The following is a 20,497-nucleotide window of genomic DNA, read 5'->3' as shown; positions in this document are numbered from 1 at the left end:
TAATTAATAGTCAGTTTCGCTAATTTAATCGTAGTTTAAATTTAACCTTTACATTACTATACAGTAAAAACACCGCGAATTATTATACACCCTATATGTTACTAGTCTATATAATAAATCACGAAGATTGATTGTAGGATATACATATATAAATATATATTGTAGGCTATAATAATTCAGTGACTTTTCCTTATAAATGAACAAACATCAGCCATCTTCAGGTTAATTAATATGGCACTAGACAAGCCATTCAAATAAAACCATACTCCACAAACAAATATATAATGAAGTTCAGGACCTAATAGCTTTAGTGGGTATCACAAAACAGAACACATTAACTCCATTAGAACCCCTTATTTTTAAAATATTTCGTATATTTCACCTTTAGTTATTACAAAAAGGTATTTTTTTTTTCATAAAATTTATAAAACAAATAATGATATAATCTCTCTTTTCAATACATAGCATGTGTAGAAAAAAATGTAGTTAATGTTTCTAATATGTACACAAGAATACACGTAACACTTTCATTGGGATAAGTTAATATTTACAATATATGTATAACGTAAGTTTCTTGCTATATTTAATCATACTAAAAGAATTTAATTTAAAAATGGTCAACTCTGCGTATAGACAATTGTTGTTTATTTTTTTCATATAAGAAAAAAAAAAAATTACTCACCTAAAAATTTCAGTTCAAAACGAATCTAAGCATTTATGATAACTTTTATAATAATTATATCTTAATAGAAGAAAAAAAAAAAAAAACAATCAGGTATTTGAAATAAATAAGTTAAAATGAAAATTTAATACAGATTATCCTTTACCGGAAAAATTATTAAAATAAAAATTTAAATCAATTTCCACAAAAATATAATAATATAAATGTAGAAATACTTAAAAGAAAAAAATTACATATGTGAGACCGTACGGAAAAACCACATATAAGTATGACTACATAACAATAGGCGTTTATTAATATTTAACAATAATTTATAATAAATAAATATCTGGCATTTAGAAAATTTATGGCTTATGAAGATACTTCTGAAGTGGATCACAGAATATTTCCTGAGCGGATCATAGCGGACCAAGAATGTGAGCATGGATCATAAGACCTTTAAATGAAATATTAACTGAATTTTTTAAATTTTACTCCTATTTTGATCTCTATCCTATTTTATACTAGAAGAATACTATACATTAAAATATAAATAATAATGATCAATCTGTCCATCGGTTTATAGATCATTAAATAGTACTAAACTATTTTATCTGGCAAAAGCGAGAGAATTCATTACTTATTAGAAGTACACACAGGTATATAAATAGTTCTGTATTATGATCCAATAGAGAAACATTAGTTGATAAATACTCATTTATTGGATCACAATGTACCGTGAGGTAAATTTGAATCATAGAAAATTTCAACATTACCGTAAAGGTCATGCTCCATGGTTTTTCAAGTCGAATATTTCCATTAGCAGCGGTTCAATGGGATGGACGTCGAGGTAAACTCCCGTTACCTCCTCAGCAAACTTCCTTAGCTCTAGAATCTTCTGGATAAGCTTTAAAAATGTTGATTTCGCTTCGCAGCCCGGGTATACGCTTTCTAAATATCTTCTTAAAAGGTAGTAGTATGAGTTCTGGAAAGAAAATTTGATATGAGTCACTAGATTTGTAATATAAAAAATGCAGCAATAAAGTACCGTCGCTTAGGCGTATATGGTTTTACATTTTATAGCTCATTTGTTGACTTGAGTTTGTTTTTGGGTACACAATTATTGTGTTGTATGTTAACATGTCCATTTATAATTACAATAAGACACGATCTCTGTTCATGCGAAACAATTATATAGGCTATATGCAAGGTAAATATATATATATATATATATATATATATATATATATATATATATATATGGTTTCGTTAGCTTGTACATATTCACTTTCAGTTGCTCGCTCGCAATCAACTTCGTTCATGTACACATTCGCTCACCGACTGGCGCACATTCTCACTTGTTTACTGGCACACATTCATTCACCGAATAGCATAAAATATCGCCCACTCGCACGCGCCCACTAAAGTATTCTCTCACACCCCAGCAATCGCTGGCAATTGTTCCGTTCGTTGCAGTAGCCAGCTCGTACCACTTGCTTTCCCTGGTAGTATTCATTCTACTTGCTTGTAATCGTTTTAGTTCACTACGTGCTTGTCGGTTACTTACATTCTTTTTTGCTCTGCTTCCTAGTACACACTCTCGACCGCTCACTGGACACATTTCCGACCGCTCGCTAGCACACATCCTTGACGCTCAATAGCACACACTCTCGACCGCTCACTAGTACACACTCTTGACAGGTCACTAGTACACACTCCAACCGCTCACTAGTACACACTCTCGCCCGCTCACTAGCACGCAAGTCCCGACGGCCCACGCGGCCTAATGGTAAAGCTTTAGATTAAGTACGATCGAATTTCCGGATTATGGGGGGAAGGGGGGGGGGGGGTCGCTACCCCCGGTACCACTGCCACACTTCGAAACCCCATGGTTATGGAGATGTCCATGGTTAAAGTTTTGAGATTAGAGGAAGAATTTCGCAACTGTCACACGTTGTTTTCACATTTCACAAGTCATTTTCACATTTCATACGTTAATTTAACGTTTTCACACGGTGTTTTAACAAACGATATAATCAATGTTTAACGACTGAGAGATCGATGCTTAAAAAAAATTACGCACCACTTATCGTTTCTCTCCAAAGCAATGCAAGCAATAAATTTATTGTTTTTGTCTAAATAACTATAAACGCAAAGATCTAAGACCATACAGCCTTGTTTCATGTTATGTTTTTTACTTAACTATATTTTATTTTTATTTATTTACCTTACGAAAATACGAAAAATACTCAATATTTTAGTTCATTTTATATGACAATGATCCAGTAAAAATAAAAATATATTGAAGTGATAAACATGACATGAATAAAAAAAAAAAAAAAAATACTCCTCTCCTATCTAACTTAGAAATTAGAGGTTTATAGGCATAATGTCGTTACAAAAAATAAATTAACCTATGTTAGAATAACGCTTGGTTCCGCCATATCCGTCATGCCTATAAACGATTACATTGACATTGCTCTGGAGTCAAACGATAAGTGGTGCGCCATTTTTTTAAAAGTATCTTTCTCTCAGTCGTTAAACATCAATTGTATCGTTTATCAAAAAACCGTGTGAAAGCGATAAATTAACGAGTGAAATGTTAATATCACGTGCGAAATGTAAAAAAAATACATGTGCAAGCTACGGAGCGAAGCATGAGTAACCCAAGTTGTGTCGTTTGTTGATTTTGCAATCGAGATCGTTTTTACGTACTCCTGTTCGAAAATAACTTATTAAAGTTGCGAAACAGCGCATGAGTGGCACTTCCCGCAGCGCCGGAGCTAAGGTGAAGTCAGACGCGGAGCTCGAAGGTACTATAATAGCTTTAAATTCTTCCTCTAATCTCAAAACTAACTACGGGGTTTCGAAGTGTGGCAGTGTTACCTAGTATAGCTCCCCCTACACCCTCCATCCCCGAACCCCATAATTTTATCATACTTAATCTAAAGCATAGCCGGCCCACCTACTCCACCTTGATGACGTCTCGGTGCACGACGCACGGCCGTCACTAGCACACACTCTCGCCCGCCCACTAGCACACAGCCCGACGGCCCACCTGCTCCAGCTTGATGACGTCGCGCGGCCGTCACTAGCACACACTCCCGCTCGCCCAGCCCACTAGCACACAGCCCCGACGGCCCACCTGCTCCAGCTTGATGACATCGCGGTGCACGACGCGCGGCCGTCACTAGCACACACTCTCGCCCGCCCACTAGCACACAGCCCGACGGCCCACCTGCTCCAGCTTGATGACGTCGCGCGGCCGTCACTAGCACACACTCCCGCTCGCCCAGCCCACTAGCACACAGCCCCGACGGCCCACCTGCTCCAGCTTGATGACATCGCGGTGCACGACGCGCGGCCGTCACTAGCACACACTCTCGCCCGCCCACTAGCACACAGCCCGACGGCCCACCTGCTCCAGCTTGATGACGTCGCGCGGCCGTCACTAGCACACACTCCCGCTCGCCCAGCCCACTAGCACACAGCCCCGACGGCCCACCTGCTCCAGCTTGATGACGTCACGGTGTACGACGCGCGGCCGTCACTAGCACACACTCTCGCCCGCCCACTAGCACACAGCCCCGAAGGCCCACCTGCTCCAGCTTGATGACGTCGCGCGGCCGTCACTAGCACACACTCTCGCCCGCCCACTAGCACACACTCTCACCCGCCCACTAGCACACACTCTCGCCCGCCCACTAGCACACACTCTCGCCCGCCCACTAGCACACACTCTCGCCCACCCACTAGCACACACTCTCGCCCGCCCACTAGCACACACTCTCGCCCGCCCACTAGCACACACTCTCGCCCGCCCACTAGCACACACTCTCGCCCACCCACTAGCACACACTCTCGCCCGCCCACTAGCACACACTCTCGCCCGCCCACTAGCACACACTCTCGCCCACCCACTAGCACACACTCTCGCCCGCCCACTAGCACACACTCTCGCCCGCCCACTAGCACACACTCTCGCCCGCCCACTAGCACACACTCTCGCCCGCCCACTAGCACACACTCTCGCCCGCCCACTAGCACACACTCTCGCCCACCCACTAGCACACACTCTCGCACGCCCACTAGCACACACTCTCGCCCGCCCACTAGCACACACTCTCGCCCGCCCACTAGCACACACTCTCGCCCGCCCACTAGCACACACTCTCGCCCGCCCACTAGCACACTCTCGCCCGCCCACTAGCACACACTCGCCCGCCCACTAGCACACAGCCCCGACGGTCCCCGCGGCCCACCTGCTCCAGCTTGATGACGTCGCGGTGCACGACGCGCGGCCGGTCGGGCGAGAACAGCACGATGGCGGACATGATGAGGATGATGTTCTCGTCCGTGCGCCAGCGCGGCGCGAAGGACCGGATGAAGGCCTCGTGCGAGCGGTAGATGTCGCGCGGCGCCAGCTTCAGAACGTCCGTGCGGATGCTGCCGAACTGCTCGTGGTTGTGCGGCAGCTGGGGACGGCGTTCCGTACCGTACTTAGTTGCTTAATGTCTTACATACGAGGAAAAAGTCCTATGTTAACATGAGCTTAAGGCTAGGAAAAACCGAATTATGAGGTTTTGGTGGGTGGAGGGCAGAGGGTGAAGGGGAAGCTATACAAGGTAACACTGCCACACTTCGAAACCCCATGGTTAGGTTAGGTTACATTACAGGTTTACATTGCTTTGGAGAGAAACGATAAGTGGCGCGCAAATTTTTTTTAAGCATGGATCTCTCAGTCGTTACACATCGATTATATCGTTTGTTAAAATACCGTGTGAAAACGTTAAATTAACGTGTGAAATGTTAAAATCATGTGCGAAATGTGAAAATAACATGTGAAAGCTACAGAACGGAACATGAGTAACGTAAATTGTATCGATTGTTGATCTTGTAGTCGAGATCGTTTTTATTTTGAAAATAACTTATGAAACGTGAAAATAACGTGTGAAATGTGAAAAGCACGCGTGTGAAATGTGAAAAACACGCGTGTGAAATGTGAAAAACACGCGTGTGAAATGTGAAAATAACGTGTGAAAGCTGCGAAATTCTTATTCTAACCTCAAAACTTTAACCATGGATATCTCCATAACCATGGGGTTTCGAAGTGTGACAGTGGTACAAGGGGTAGCGTTAACCGCCTTCCTTTAGTACTGCAGCGCCCACAAGGGGGCGTTATCGCCCACTTTGAGAAACACTGCACTATGGTCTTCGCTTACCATTAGACGGGCTGTACACGTTTGTAATGAAAGATAAAGCTTTTTATTTTTAAGTTAATCTTCTTAACGCACGCTTGACTTGGGGAGTAAGCTGGTGAATGCGTGACGAAAGCGTTATGAAAAGTGTGATCGGGCGAGGCGAACGGAAGTTGAAAGGGATATATAAATTAAAGTCTGTTTAATGAGAAGAGATACCAAATGTAAACAAAGTCCATTATTTTTTCGTAGCGACGACGGAACAAACAAAATATAGTCTATCGCTTTCTATCTTGTTTGTTTGTTATCTGCTGCACGTCTCTCTGCAAGGTCGAACGATATTTTACCTTGCCTTGAAAACAATCGGACCGCGGACGGCCCTTTGATTTTGTATTATTTATTTTTATTTCATTCTGTGTCCTGAAGCGCTCGGGGTGATTTTTATATTTCGATAATTATTATTTAAGAAGTATCAAATCCTATATACATAATTATATTTAATTAATTATATTTAATTCAGTAATTATCAAAATATAAATATATTTTACATTTTAAAATTTGTGTCAGTAAAAAAAAGGGTTACAAAACCCTGCATAGTTGAATGACCTTGCATTTGATTTGTTTACATTTGGTATCTCGGTTCATTGAATGCACTATAGATGGAGATAAAGAACTTTTATTTCAGTAGTCTAAAGCACACTCGTTTTTTTACCATGCACAATTGAAATAAAATAAATGTAACATTTAAGAACTCAACGGTATCACAGATCAACTCGGTGACAATTGGTACATATTATATCTACCAAATTTACTGAATTTTACAAGTATTCATATTTGCAGTTTAACAAGTTTTAGTTGTTTTTAGAACTAACAGATAAACAAACCTACCTTCCATTGATTTCTTTGTCCATCGTACGTCATCGTGCTCCGAAGGATCATCATTTCTATACAGCCGCCCTTTAACAGCGCCACCTGGGGAACGAAAGAGTACTTTGCTAAATCAAGTGTTTATTTCTTGTAATAAACCTGTATTTTACCTGTTTAACCATATTTTCCTGAATTAGGGGATATTTAAACTACTAGACTCAATTGAGTTGATGAGAAACATTAGGTCTCAACTTAGATCAGTAGCCCTATTGGAGGAGAGCTTTTAGCGCCTAGGTTTCAGGATGCAGAAGGTAGTGGATATCTAAGATTTTATTCAACTGTCTTTCTCATTCTTCTATAGATTACCCGTTTTGTCTCACGTACTGTCAAGCCTTGGCACATGTATGAGAAAATGTATGTTAATGAAATATATGTTCTCAAATTGTTACTCACAAAATTCCAATCCCGTGATGTTTACAACGTCACCGAAATACAAGGTTTCAAAATATAAATTAATTTTATTGTATTCCAAATAAACAGTTCACTTTCTATCCACTAGATGGCACTACTAGACAATACGTATAGTGCGTGTCTCTACCCTGCAATTGATTATACATACAGTGTACATTAGAATATAATTACCTGGTCCTCTTCACACATATTCTTGAAGGCGTTGATCTTCTTCGATATCTTAATCAGCCTACGTATCGCGACCGCGGTCAGGTTCACTAAAGTTATCAACCGCGGGTCGTGTTTGTTACCGTCGTCCTGGGGGAAATAATACAAAATGATTATTAATAGATCTATTATAAAAACAACTTATCTAAATAAAAAATAAAATTTAATTGTGTTGCGATTTGTATCAAAATACAACTAACGCCATCTATTTTTTAATTACATCAATATTGTAAATGTAAATGATTGTGAAGATGTATGAATAGTATAACATTTCCAATAAAAATTAATATTTATTTATTAAATAAAAAATAAAACTAAATATTTATTAAAAAATAAAATTTACTTGTGTTGCGATTTGTATCAAAATACAACTAACGCCATCTAATTTTTGAATTACATTAATATTGTAAATATGAATGATTGTGAAGATGTATGAATAGTATAACATTTCAAATAAAATATCAATATAAATAACTAAAATGTAAACAAAAATAGTGACTACATTGATATGTAATAGAGATGTGCCAGATTGTATGAGATTTAGTTTTTTGAATTCACACATAATATGCGGCACATTACTAACACAGCTATTTAATTGAAGTAGGACTTATCAAGAAATAACTTGCTTTAAATTTCGGAGCAATCTGACTGTGGAAGTACCTTAATCTTACAGAAGATTACAGCCATGTAAGCATAAGGTAGCCAGATCTTCTGAGGAAGGTTGAGGATTAGGGTAGGCAATGATCTTGCGATGCTTCTGGTGTTGCAGGTGTCCATACCTACGATGACTGCTTACCATCAAGTAACCTGTAACCATAGCGGTATAATATATGTGTAATACAAACCTTAAGCCCGACGCTACTTGTATCTCCGATGAGCTGTGAGATGTCATCATCGATGGGAGCGTTCAATGCCTTGTTAGCCACAATGAGTTCATTTAGTTTCGCTCTTTCAACCTGTATAAGAAGTATTATGAAGAAGTAATTTAAAGTAACATTAAGATACATACATACATATAATCAAGCCTCTTTCCCGTAGGCGTAGGCAGAGACCACTTTTTACCACTAGCTACGATCCTTACACACTTCTTTTGCTTCGTCCACTTTCATTATTCCCTTCATACATGCTCTTCGGTTTAGGGTACTCTTGACCTGATCTTTTCTCAAGACGTCCCTTATTATTATTATTATTATTATTATTATTTAACTTTAAGATATACCAGATAAGTATTTTAAAACAAAATTAGTCACATTATCTCTAAATTTCCAAAACTTGTGAAATTATATTTCTTAGATGTAGTTAAATCATTTTTAACCGACTTCAAAAACTGCTGTGTCAATTCCACTGTATTTTTATATGTGTTTTATTCTGTTTATTTTTATTCTTTTCGTCTACCGACATTGTATTACGTAAAGTCGGTTTTTGTTTCGTTTGCGATGAAGTTCAATTATTGAATAGTTTAAACCGATTGGTTAATTATATAAAAAAAAATATAACAAAATAATTTCACGCTCTCGTCCACCTTCATTTTCATTGCAGATATTAGATTGTTATTATCATTGAAAATTGCTAGGTGACCTAATAAAAGGTGATAAGTAGCGGTCGACAAGAGCGTGAAATTTTTTGTGATTACTGATAGCGATGTAGGACAATATTTGTAATACTGTATTCCAAGAATTTTTTGTTAAATTATTATTATAGTACTTTAGATTTGGGCCAACGATTGAAGAGCTTAACTTTACACAAAACATCATTGGTAACAAATAATGATTAACGCTTCATTTCACTGGTTCCAATAATATCCGACAGATAAATTTTATGTCAGTCAAATATTTCTACTTTTAACCGACATAAAAAAAGAGGAGGTCTCTATTCGACTGTATTTTTTTATGTGTGTTATCTTATAACTTATTACTGGGTTTACCGATTTTGATGATCCTTTTTTTATCGGAAATTGGTGCTTGACATATCACATTTTGATCGAGATCTGATTACAACTTTTGGAGTAATCTTTGATAATACGTATTTACTTGACTATTTTTTTCATCTACCTCCGTTATATTACTTGTCGATATAATTGAAGTCGTTTTACTTTTCGTTTGTGAGCAAATACAATTATTATTAAGGTATGGGGAACAGCAGAACATATTAAGCTCAAAGTCTGGAGCAGTCCGACTGGGAAAGTAGCTCGAGCTTTCAGAAGATTACAGATAAATAATACTGCTTTCAAGCAGTGTTGTGTTCCTGTGGCGAGAAGGGTGACCAGAGCTCCTTGGGGGAATGGGCATAGAGTCGGCAACGCGCTTGTAATGCTTCTGTTGTTGCAAACGTCTATAAGCTACGGTAATCGTTTACCATCAAGTAAGCCGTACGATTGTTTGCCACTTTTATAGTAAAAAAGAGGATTATACCTCATTAAGTTCCCGAGATGATCCGCTACAGCTGCCAATTGAGGTGTACGCTTCGAACTCCAGTTTAATCGCTTCGCATAGTATCGACTCCATCGAATTTGGCTCTATCCTGAAAAATATACAACGAAAAGCTAAATGTCATACTAAAATATATATTAATTCTTTACTATCTATGGTCTTAGTGGGATGGTAATCCTGTATCAAAGGACAACGATGTATCGGTGTAGCGGTCACAGCACTGGCTGTTGCACTGACAGTCGACGGTTCAATTCCTGCTCAAGTAAAACATTCATATAGACTACACAGGTGTTTGCTGGTGTCTGGGCGTTAGTGCTTGTGTATTGTGTATTAAATCCTAGCGGGCCGTTAACCTCCTCCTCTTTATATATTCACTAACTTATATCTCCCTCTCAACCTCAGTTCGCCTCACCCGATCACATTTTTCGTAACGCCCTCGTCACGCATTCACCAGCTTACTCCCCAAGTCAAAAAGTTTTACTTAAATAACAATACGATACCTCTCAACGTCCTGCAGGATATCCCTAGCTTTGTTGACATCAGGGTTACTGCTCGTCGATGGCATTTCTTCACACACATGGTGGTCTTTGGACTCTCCGTCGTACACGGGCGCTACGTTCTCACCGTTAGTTAATATTGATCTGTAATATACATACGTAATTATATTAACAAAAAAAAAAAAAAAAAATATATATATATATATATATACACATATAAATATATATATATATACATATATATATACTTTTGGTTTTCGTATTAGCATGCGTTTGTTATCAATAAATGTATTATAACAAAATACATTCAATACAAAGTTTTATAAATCTCTGTTACAGTGTAAAAAGTACAAGCATTTAAATATTAACTTCAAACAAACAAATAAGTTAAGTACTTAACGCTTCAGCTTGTAATATCCCACAGCTGGACATAGGCCTCTTTCCCCATGTAGGTGAAGGATCAAAGGTAAAGATATAATTTAAGGGGCTACCCGGCCGAATTTACTGTTTTTACATTCCTTATAGTATGCTTGAACGTTGAATAAACAATAAAGTTCTAAAGACAATATTTTAGCTTGATAATTGATCTGTAATTGTGTCTACTGATATATTGAAAAACTTACCTTATCACGAGAAAATGAATTTTTCGTGAACGCTTTTCTCGGTCTAAAATCCGTATAAACTCGCTAATTATGCAACGCATAGACATGAAACTTTAACCAGTAGTGAATAATGCATTACTCTTCAATACTGTCTGCCAATTTTTCAATTAAATAGATAATTTTTGAGAAATCTGTAATATTGAATTTCGTAAGTAAACCGGGCAAGCGGGTGTCTGCGCGGGCGACGAGGAGCATTCGCCTCTCGGCCGTTGTATGAGGAGCTTGTGTCGTTTGATGCGACGCGCGCGCATTTATTGTTTATTATTTTATTTTTATTGACCCCACAATTTTGACATTTGTGTGATAGGACACTGTAGACACTTTAGTTTTACAAGTGAACGAAAGGACGCATTTACTTATTTGCTTGTGCAAATACTGTTTATTTAGTTTTATAAGCGAGCGAAAGGACGAAATAACTACCTATTTGTTTACTTGTGCAAATTGAATATGCCGAAAGTTTCAAAAGTAAAATGATATCAGCAACAAAGGCTCACGGAAATAAAAATCGCAGTGTAAGTACTTAATTACGTACTGATTTTTTATCGTAATTTTATATTGTATTGTAAGTTTATTACAATACTATAAAACGTATTAATAAAATTAATATAATATCAATTACGCTGAACAATTTATGCGCATAGGAAAATTTACAATATAAATAATCATCTTATTATTTTATTTACAGAGCTCAAAGAAAAAGACAGGTACTACAACAACTCGATGGAAATATAGAAAAGATTTAACTTCAGAAAATTGTCAACTTCGAACTTGCGATGTCACACAGTAAGTAAAATAGGCTAAGAGTCACACCGCATTATTAGACACTTCCTGACTGGGCTTTGCGGACTTGGTGCGGTTATAAAAAAAGTAAATCGTTATGTGAACCCGACTGCTTAAATCGCTGTGAGTGATTTAAAATCAAGTCCAGTACTCAGTATAGGAATCTAGATTGAGTACTGGACTTGTTTATCTTTCTTTTCAGTTTTTATGCAGTCGGTTTTTATTTATTTCTTTTAATTTCCTTTTTTTACTTAGGATTAGTTTAAATGAAAAATGATTACCTAGCCAGGAAGTGACATTTTAATCGTAGGCATCGATTACGTAATAGTATAAGTTTTGTGTGTTATATGTATGTGTGTATGTAATTAAGTATGTATGTATGTATGTATGTTATATTGTGTATTCTTTTTGTCTTTATTCATACTATCTAATGAAATGACAGACCTACTTATAATCGACGAATAAAGTATTTGTATATGTATATTATTTATGAATGTATGTTTTAGTGTGTCAAACATACCTATATAGTACCAAAAAAAAAAATGCAGCAATAAGTGTACTAGTATTTGTTTGCGTGGATGTGTGTGTAGATATGTGTCTTTGTGTTATCTTAATTCAATGTGTACAAAATGTAAAATATGTTATTATCTTAGTAAATGTAATTTTTTTCTAGGACTACCTTCAAAAAAGTGCCACAAGGTCTAGATTTAATTACGCCTATGGCACATAAGAATAAGTTTGCAGAGTCAACTAATGGGTTTAATTCAACCTATTGTCAGGGATTAGAAAGTGAAGAAAAAGAGGTATTTCCATTTTAGTTATCACTGTATTATTTTACCTTTCACATTTTCTTTCTGGTAAACAAATAAAATATGTGTTCAACTTTTTGTTCTCGATTCAGTTATTTTTTTAATTTCAGTATACTGTTACTAAGGAACCGGAAGAAATTATATCCGATAAACACGTCGGAAGGAAGATTGTGGCCATATCTCAATTCACGCAAAAAATTACTCAACTTTTGTAAACATGGCCATCTAGCGTATTCATCGAATGATATAATACTAACAGGAGAAAATCAAAATAGTCTGATATCATTATTTACTTTTCAGTGTAAAATGTATAACGTAACTCTTACAATCGAAAATGATATCTGTGAAGACAATTATTTAAATTTGAATGCATGTGCAGTAGCTGGTACCATCGCAATAGGATGTGGCCGGTCACAACTTGAAGAAGTGTTGTCAGCTATAAATTTGCCTAGTTTCACTGAAAATACATACGACCACAATCACAAGGTTATTGGCAAACATCGTCATCTCATTGAGGTGAAATGTCCCATTACAGCGCATAGAATCGGCATAGACGAAGCTATTAGGAAGAAAAAAAATAACCGTCTGGAAAATAAATAAGAATGGTCAATACCACATTAACAAAAATTGGTATTACCAAATTCAAGGTCAATTACATGTAACACAAAGCAAAAAATGTATATATGCGGTATGGGGCAGTGAAAATGAATCCCTTAGAATCGAAATTATTAATAAAGACGATAATTTTTGGCAGAAGGAAATAAAACAAAAGTTGACAAAATTCTATATTGACTGCATACTTCCAGAACTGATTGATCCGAACACATTATTTAAGAAATATACTCAAATAAAAGCAAAAATGTAACCGATTCATATTTAAAAATAAAAATCACAATTTTAAATCAATGAGTGTATGTTTAATCATGTGTACTCAATATAATAATTGTGTTTGCAGGCAAACGAAAAAAAACCGACTTCAGTTATATCGACAAGTAATAAAACGCAGGTAGACAAAAAATTAGTCAAGTAAATACGCATTATCAAAGATTACTCCAAAAGTTGTAATCAGATCTCGATGAAATTTAAATGTGACCACATGATAAACATCGGCTTTCGATTAAATCAAAAATTGTCAAAATCGGTACACTAAAAAGTTATGCGGATTTTCGAGTTTTCCTCGATTTCTCTGGGATCCCATCATCAGATCCTAGTTTACTTATCATGGTACCACACCTAAGATATCTCCTTTCCAACAAAAAAAAAGAATTATCAAAATCGGTCGATAAACGACGAAGTTATCCCCGAACATACATAAACAAATATATACGGTCCTCCTCCTTTTTTGAAGTCGGTTAAAAACAGTAGGATTTTTTTTAATTTATTCGGCCCGCTGACTAGTGGTCTCTTTACAATCGACTATTCGGCTAGTCGGCCAAAGCTATAATCAGCACATCTATACTAATTAAATTACTTACCAACAAATAGATATCCAGGTATTTCTTTTTAGTCCATCTCTAATTGCAAATTAACTCTGTAGCGTATTTAAATAATTTGCAAAGTTAGTATTCACATATATTTCAAAGTGAATAAATAAAATATATTTAGGTATTTTAATCTGTTTGCGTTATCAACTCTCGGCCTATAAAATCGATTGATGACTGCGTGTTGTAATAATACGCAACAAATCCGCTAGATGTCGTATTTTTCCTCACGCGCTTAAATACGTAAAAGTTGTCAGGTGAAGAGCGGGAAGGGGGCGGTCAAGCGAGTTGAAACGCGCGAGGTCATTCAGATAGGGTACGCCCTTAAAATGAATTTCCAGAATTTCATAAGAAAAATCAAAAGGCACACTAATGTACAGAATGTTCGAGACCTAACTACGTTTCTTCAAATGATGGGTTCTGTGTAGGTGTAATAGATTACGTTCCGAGTAAAAAATAATTCTAAGAGATTTTTAGGCTTCGTTTAAATAAACGAGCTACTTTGATAGACTTGTTCTGCATGATACCTACCGTAAGCACGTAATCACGCCTTTAAAAGGATAATTTTTACTGACAAACAACTAAAGAACTGCGTATTGGAAATAACTCTCCTTCGTAGAATGTTATTGTAAATTATAGCCGTGCTTACGCGCTCATCGGACGGTTATGCAGAACAACCTTACCAGATTAGCGCGTACCTATATTAAGAAATAGTATAAAGATAATTGTGTTTGCAGGCAAACGTAAAAAAACTGACGTCAATTATATCGACATATAATACAACGTAGGTAGATGAAAAAATAGTCAAGTAAATAAGCATTGTCAAAGATTACTCCAAAAGTTGTAATCAGATCTCGATGAAATTTAAATGTGATGACCACATGATAAACATCGGCAATTAATCGCAAATTTTTTATATGATATTCAAAAATGTTTAGAATTCCTGTGTGGGTAACACAAAAATAAAAAATCGTACATATTAAAAAAAGAATTATCAAAATCGGTTCATAAACTACGAAGTTATCCCTCCTTCTTTTTTGAAGTCGGTAAATAAAAATTTAAAATTATTATTTTGAATTATTTTTCACGCGGAACGTCATTATTACACCTTCAGAATCCCTCATTCAAAGGAAAGCAGTTAGGAATCGAACAGCCCATATGCAGTTAGGAATCGAACACCATATATACAGTGGTGTTGTTTCGATAATTTTCCTGTCTATATGCAGTGACGTCGTTACAATATTAAATAATTTTCCTGTGTTTAGTCATAGCTAGAACAAAGTAAATATATTTGGAGAATTAATGAATCATTTTTAACGTCGCGCAATACTAACAAAGTTTGTTATTTTAGTAACATTATTAGAACATAGTTTTGAAGTTACAAAGTATTCAAATATGCAACAATGAAAATGAAATGATAAATAATCTGTATTGATAGAATGATACAGCACTGCCTTTGTGCTCACATCATTGACTAAACACTGGATCGATTTCAATTCAGTCTTCAAGTTTTATTTATTAGACCCTTGGCCCTTGTCTAAGAAAATATTAAGATGTCATTTACGACAAAGTTATTTAAGTTCTATGCAATAACAATCTATATAAATGGTACGTCATTGATGTATGTTTTTCTATAGTACAGTTTCATTGATGTTCTTCATGACATTTTGAAGATGCGTTAGTACAGGGGTCAAACCAACTCATAGATATACTAAATCAATAAATAAATACCTACAATAAACATGGTTGTCTGTTCCTAAAGTAAGCAACTTTGCTTTATTGGTTTGCTTGGATTGGTATAGCTACAATTTTTTTTATCGATATATATAGATATAAATAATATATTCATAAGTAAGCATAAATTATATATTACACCCAGACATTGGATTGTAATCGAACCTACAACCCCCGGAGCTGAAAGCATGTCAGCAAGTCACTACAAACTGCACCAATGGACTAGTCAAAAACATAACTACTAGCAGTAGTATGTCTGTGGCCATAGTTTATCTAACTGAGAGACCAAAATTTAAAGATATTTTATAAGTTTGGGTATTTGGGCTCATTACATATGTAATTCAAGACTTCTGATAAGGAACTTAAGTACATTGATGGGTGCTTTTCAGTTTTAGATATGAACTGAATATTTACAACGAGTGTGGTTCAGACCACACCACTGAAGTAAAACTTCTTCAGCAGTAGGCCTGCACTGTGTCTTAGATATACGAAACGTAACTAGCTATGAAAGAAAGGTAGCTAGAAAATGTGTGCTCGCACCTCTCTCTTGCTCCATTCGCCTCGCCCAATCACACTTTTCGTAACGCTCTCATCACACATTCAAAGATGTTTTACTTCAAAAAGAAATTGAAATGGCAAACTTTTATAAAAGATAGAAAAGAATTAAAGCATGAGTTCTATTACAATGAAGTAGTACTGTCATGGTCAATGACTATTACCAAAGTCAATGCTTGTAGCACTATTATTAAACATGACTCTTTTATTGACATTTATGTTAGACAATCTATACTAATATAATAAAGCTGAAGAGTATGTTTGTTTGAACATGCTAATCTCAAAATAATTGGTTTTAATGGAATTTTCTCTTTGATGTGTTTGGATAGTCAATTTAGCAAGAAAGGTTATCTTATTAAAAATAAAGTTCTCATGTCACAATGTTAGTTAACATACTCCTCCGAAATGGCTGGACCGATTTTTATGACATTTTGTGTGCATATTGGGTAGGTCTGAGAATCGGTCAACATCTCAACATCTATTTTTCATACCTCTAAATTATAAGGGGGGGGGGATTTGGGGGAGTCATTACATATGGCAAAACAATGTTTGCGGGGTCAACTAGTAAGACTATATAATAATAATGTGTTAAGTGTTAGTGTTTTTTTCAACGAGGGTGAAACCGCAAGCTACAGCTAGTAAATATATGTGGGAAGTAAACTTTCAAGAATTTTGTTGCACAAGTGATTTACAGTTTATCAATTGTTATCTCGGAATCCTTGAAATGATATAACTTACTTTATTCATTAAAGATATTGATTACATTTTTATTGAATCTTTCATCACTTTGCAGAATCAAATATGTAAAAATTTTTGGTATATTTATTTATCAGATAAGATATATTAATTAGACAAGATATTAAGATGTATTTTTGAACATTCCTATAGAAAAAATCTCCAAAACCTCATAAAACATGGACTAATGTAGACTAAATTTTTATCCCGAGTTGTGAGATCTATTTTCCATATGGATACATTATGAATTTAATTTTTTTTTAATTTTTAATAAAAGAATAGTTAAGAGAAGAGTTACGAGGCTTTTTGAAGATCTAAAATATATTATTGAAAATAGACTTTAATATGTATACTTTTACTAATGAAAAACTTAAATATTTATAATATACTACTAGGTGACCCCGAAAACATTTTTGCCATATATGTTATTAGCCCCTTAATCCCCCCATCCTTATAATTTAGGGGTATGAAAAATAGATGTTGGGCGATTCTCAGACCCGATATCTGATATGCACACAAAAATTCATATAAATCGGTTAAGCCGTTTCAGAGGAGTATGTTAACTAACATTGTGACACGAGAATTTTATATATAAGATACTAATATTAAAATGAAATTGTTTCTTTCCTTAATTCTTAATCAGAATACCTAATAAGGATTATTCTAGTACATCTACACAAAGAAAATTATACTAGTGTAATCTATTTTTTACACTCAGGTCAAGAAACGAGCTTACGGCACATCTGATGGTAAAAGGTTACCGTAGCTTATAGACGCCTGCAACACCAGAAGCATTGCAAGCTCATTGCTAACCCTAACGCCGACCCTCTCCAGGAGCTCTGGTCACCTTACTTTCCACAGAAACACAACACTACTTGAGGGTGGTATTATTTAGCTGTGATCTTCTGTAAGGTTGAGGTATTACCTAACTCAAAATAATAACCCAGGAATTTCCTGCTCAAAATATGGAGCAGCCCGACTGGGGTATGACCTCGACCTTACAGAAGACCACAGCTAAATAATAATGTTTTCAAGCAGTATTGTGTCCTGTTGGTGAGTAAGGTGACCAGAGCTCCTGGGGGGATTGGGGATTGGGTCGGCGACGCGCTTTCGATGCTTCTGGTATTGTAGGTGCTATAAGCTACGGTAATCTCTTACCATCAGGTGAGCTGTACACTTGTTTGCCGACCTAGTGATATAAAAAATAAATAAAAATAAAATTACCTCAGTCGGGCTACTCAAGATTTCGAGCAGAGTATATCCTGCTAGTACCCTACCTCAATGAAAATCTGTCATCCAGGTCCTGGTTGTTGTTAGAGTGTCAAGGGGCCAGACTAATAGTATTTTTCTCCTATATGTCTCTTACGGAGATTTTACTCAAGAGTGGGAAATTACCAAACGATAACAAACTAAATGCTAGATTTATAAACTAAGTCTAATTGTTAATTTATACATAAAATAACGGCTGATGTACCTTATGCTGTTCTGTTTGGGCGAATCATACGTGCTGTCCATACTGTCACATATATTGTACTGATCCACGTATCGCTGCTCGTACAGCTCTTGAGTGATAACCGTCTTCTCGTCTATGGGATAGACCTTCATTGTATATGGCTGTTCTGTACTTTGTACTGGAGCGTACTGGTTATACATGGGGGGAGAGCTAATAGAGTTGTCTATATCGTTATTTAATGGTGACTGTGCTGTGCTGTGCGGGCTGCATGTAGTACTGTTGAGGACGTCGTACTGTAGTCCACTAGGTTCTTGCAAAGACGGTGTGTATGTGTTCGGTAGATCATCATCTCGTCTAACGGTCTTAGAACTAGATACGGAATCATCAGAATCTTGTAACTGGCGCTTCTTTGCTCTGTTCTCTTCTATTTTCCGCCTCTTCTCCGCTTTGTCTTCATCGGACATGATGAATTCCTTCACCATGCCTACGGATAAACATTTCTCTAAGCGACACTTCTGACAGAATCTTCTCGTCACCACGGTTATCTCACAGTTATTAGAAAAAGGACATTTAAGTTCTTTGTTGGTTAAAGCGTTTCGACGAAAAAACGCCTTACAACTCTCGCATGATATTGCGTTGAAGTTGTAACTCAAGGCTTTGTCACCGCACACTAAACAAATCTTTTGCAGATTTATGGCTACCTCTTTTTTCTGTTTACTTGTATCCTCCACACTTTTGTCCTTAACATTACTCTCACTTACACTAGCCATTTTCACTTTTATTTATCGTCATAACTCGCAATAATAAACAAACTTTGTATAATTCTTTGATTCACTTTTCAACACGAACATAATTATTTGTAACCTTACTTAAAGTACGTTACGTGAAAGTGACAATTTTTGCCGTGTTGGGTAATAATTTGTCATTTTTGTTATTACCTGATAAAACGATAAATCACTAAGATATTTTGATAAATAATATGCGAATACATGATATCGGATGACTAACGTCACTCTTCGACTTCAACCATAGACTAATTAGGTATTGCACATAGATAAAACATTTTTCTTTAATCATTGGTATTGCATAAATAGACAGTGATGCATATTTTATTCTATGAAATACGAAGTTATAATTATTTTTCAAACTGCGTACTTAAGGCAGTTTAGTATTTTTTCCTTTCGGCTCATTCATTTAAACACGAGCAATGTAATCTTTGATGACCAATTAATATTAGATTAACGGAGTTAGGGCACACCAGGAAATATTCTGCAATAAATCTGGAGCAGCTCTACTAAGGGAGTAAGTAACTTAACCGTATGAGAGATCATAGCTAAAATAATACTGCATTCAAGCAGTGTTGTGTTCCTGTGGGAGTAAGGTGACCAGTAAAAATTTTAAGTTCCATTGGGGATCTTGATAGATCTGGACCGAAAAATTTCCAGATAAAAATTGTACTTAATTTAACGTATCAAATTTGAATAAAGTAGTTAGAATCCGTTTCAAACACACAATAGTTCTTCTCATCGATCATCGTTTTTTATTTGGATCTATCTGGAACTTACAGCAGGGCTCTTTCAAAGCGGTTTTGATTTCAATTTAAGTTATATAAAAAAAAATAGATTGTGCTTTAAACCACACGACTGAAGTACACTATTGTCACGCATTCACCAGCTTACTTCCCGATTTTCGTCACAATCAAAATTCAAAAATCATTTTATTCAAAATTTTTATCTTTAACTAATCCTTTTAACAAAAACAAAAAAACCATCGTAATTTGAATTGGAACTGGACAATGATCCCAATACTATGCATGAACAGACCCAGATGCGCCTCAGGCGGACCAATTTTCCGTTTGAAGGGTCAATCCTAATTCCTAGGGGACTCAAATTAATAGGACACCATTTTTGTTATTTTTTAAATAAAACAATACCAAAAAGAAAATTTGGTAATTTTAT

General features: G+C 36.1%; 1 protein-coding gene across 1 annotated transcript; it reads right to left on the bottom strand.

Moving 5' to 3' along the window:
- Positions 1 to 1,364: 1,364 nt before the first annotated feature.
- LOC123665050 (nuclear hormone receptor HR96) lies at positions 1,365 to 19,568 on the bottom strand. Its single transcript, XM_045599402.1, has 8 exons — positions 18,561 to 19,568; positions 10,334 to 10,474; positions 9,816 to 9,924; positions 8,250 to 8,360; positions 7,369 to 7,494; positions 6,748 to 6,831; positions 4,924 to 5,136; positions 1,365 to 1,646 (listed from the first exon to the last, which is right to left on the bottom strand). Exons 1-8 carry the CDS (start codon positions 19,307 to 19,309, stop codon positions 1,446 to 1,448), a joined length of 1,734 nt encoding a protein of 577 aa, XP_045455358.1. The 5' UTR covers positions 19,310 to 19,568; the 3' UTR covers positions 1,365 to 1,445.
- Positions 19,569 to 20,497: the final 929 nt, after the last annotated feature.

This window comes from Melitaea cinxia, chromosome 23, assembly GCF_905220565.1.
Source record: "Melitaea cinxia chromosome 23, ilMelCinx1.1, whole genome shotgun sequence".
Classification (NCBI taxonomy): domain Eukaryota; kingdom Metazoa; phylum Arthropoda; class Insecta; order Lepidoptera; family Nymphalidae; genus Melitaea; species Melitaea cinxia.
This window is presented reverse-complemented; position numbering and strand designations above follow the sequence as displayed.

Excerpts from the sequence above, each read along its gene's own strand:
- LOC123665050 (XM_045599402.1), bottom strand. The coding sequence starts at position 19,309 with ATGGCTAGTGTAAGTGAGAGTAATGTTAAGGACAAAAGTGTGGAGGAT. Across the intron at positions 9,925-10,333 it reads ATCCTGCAGGACGTTGAGAG|GATAGAGCCAAATTCGATGG; the intron begins GTATCGTATTGT and ends TATATTTTTCAG. Across the intron at positions 7,495-8,249 it reads CAAGTAGCGTCGGGCTTAAG|GACGACGGTAACAAACACGA; the intron begins GTTTGTATTACA and ends TATTTCCCCCAG.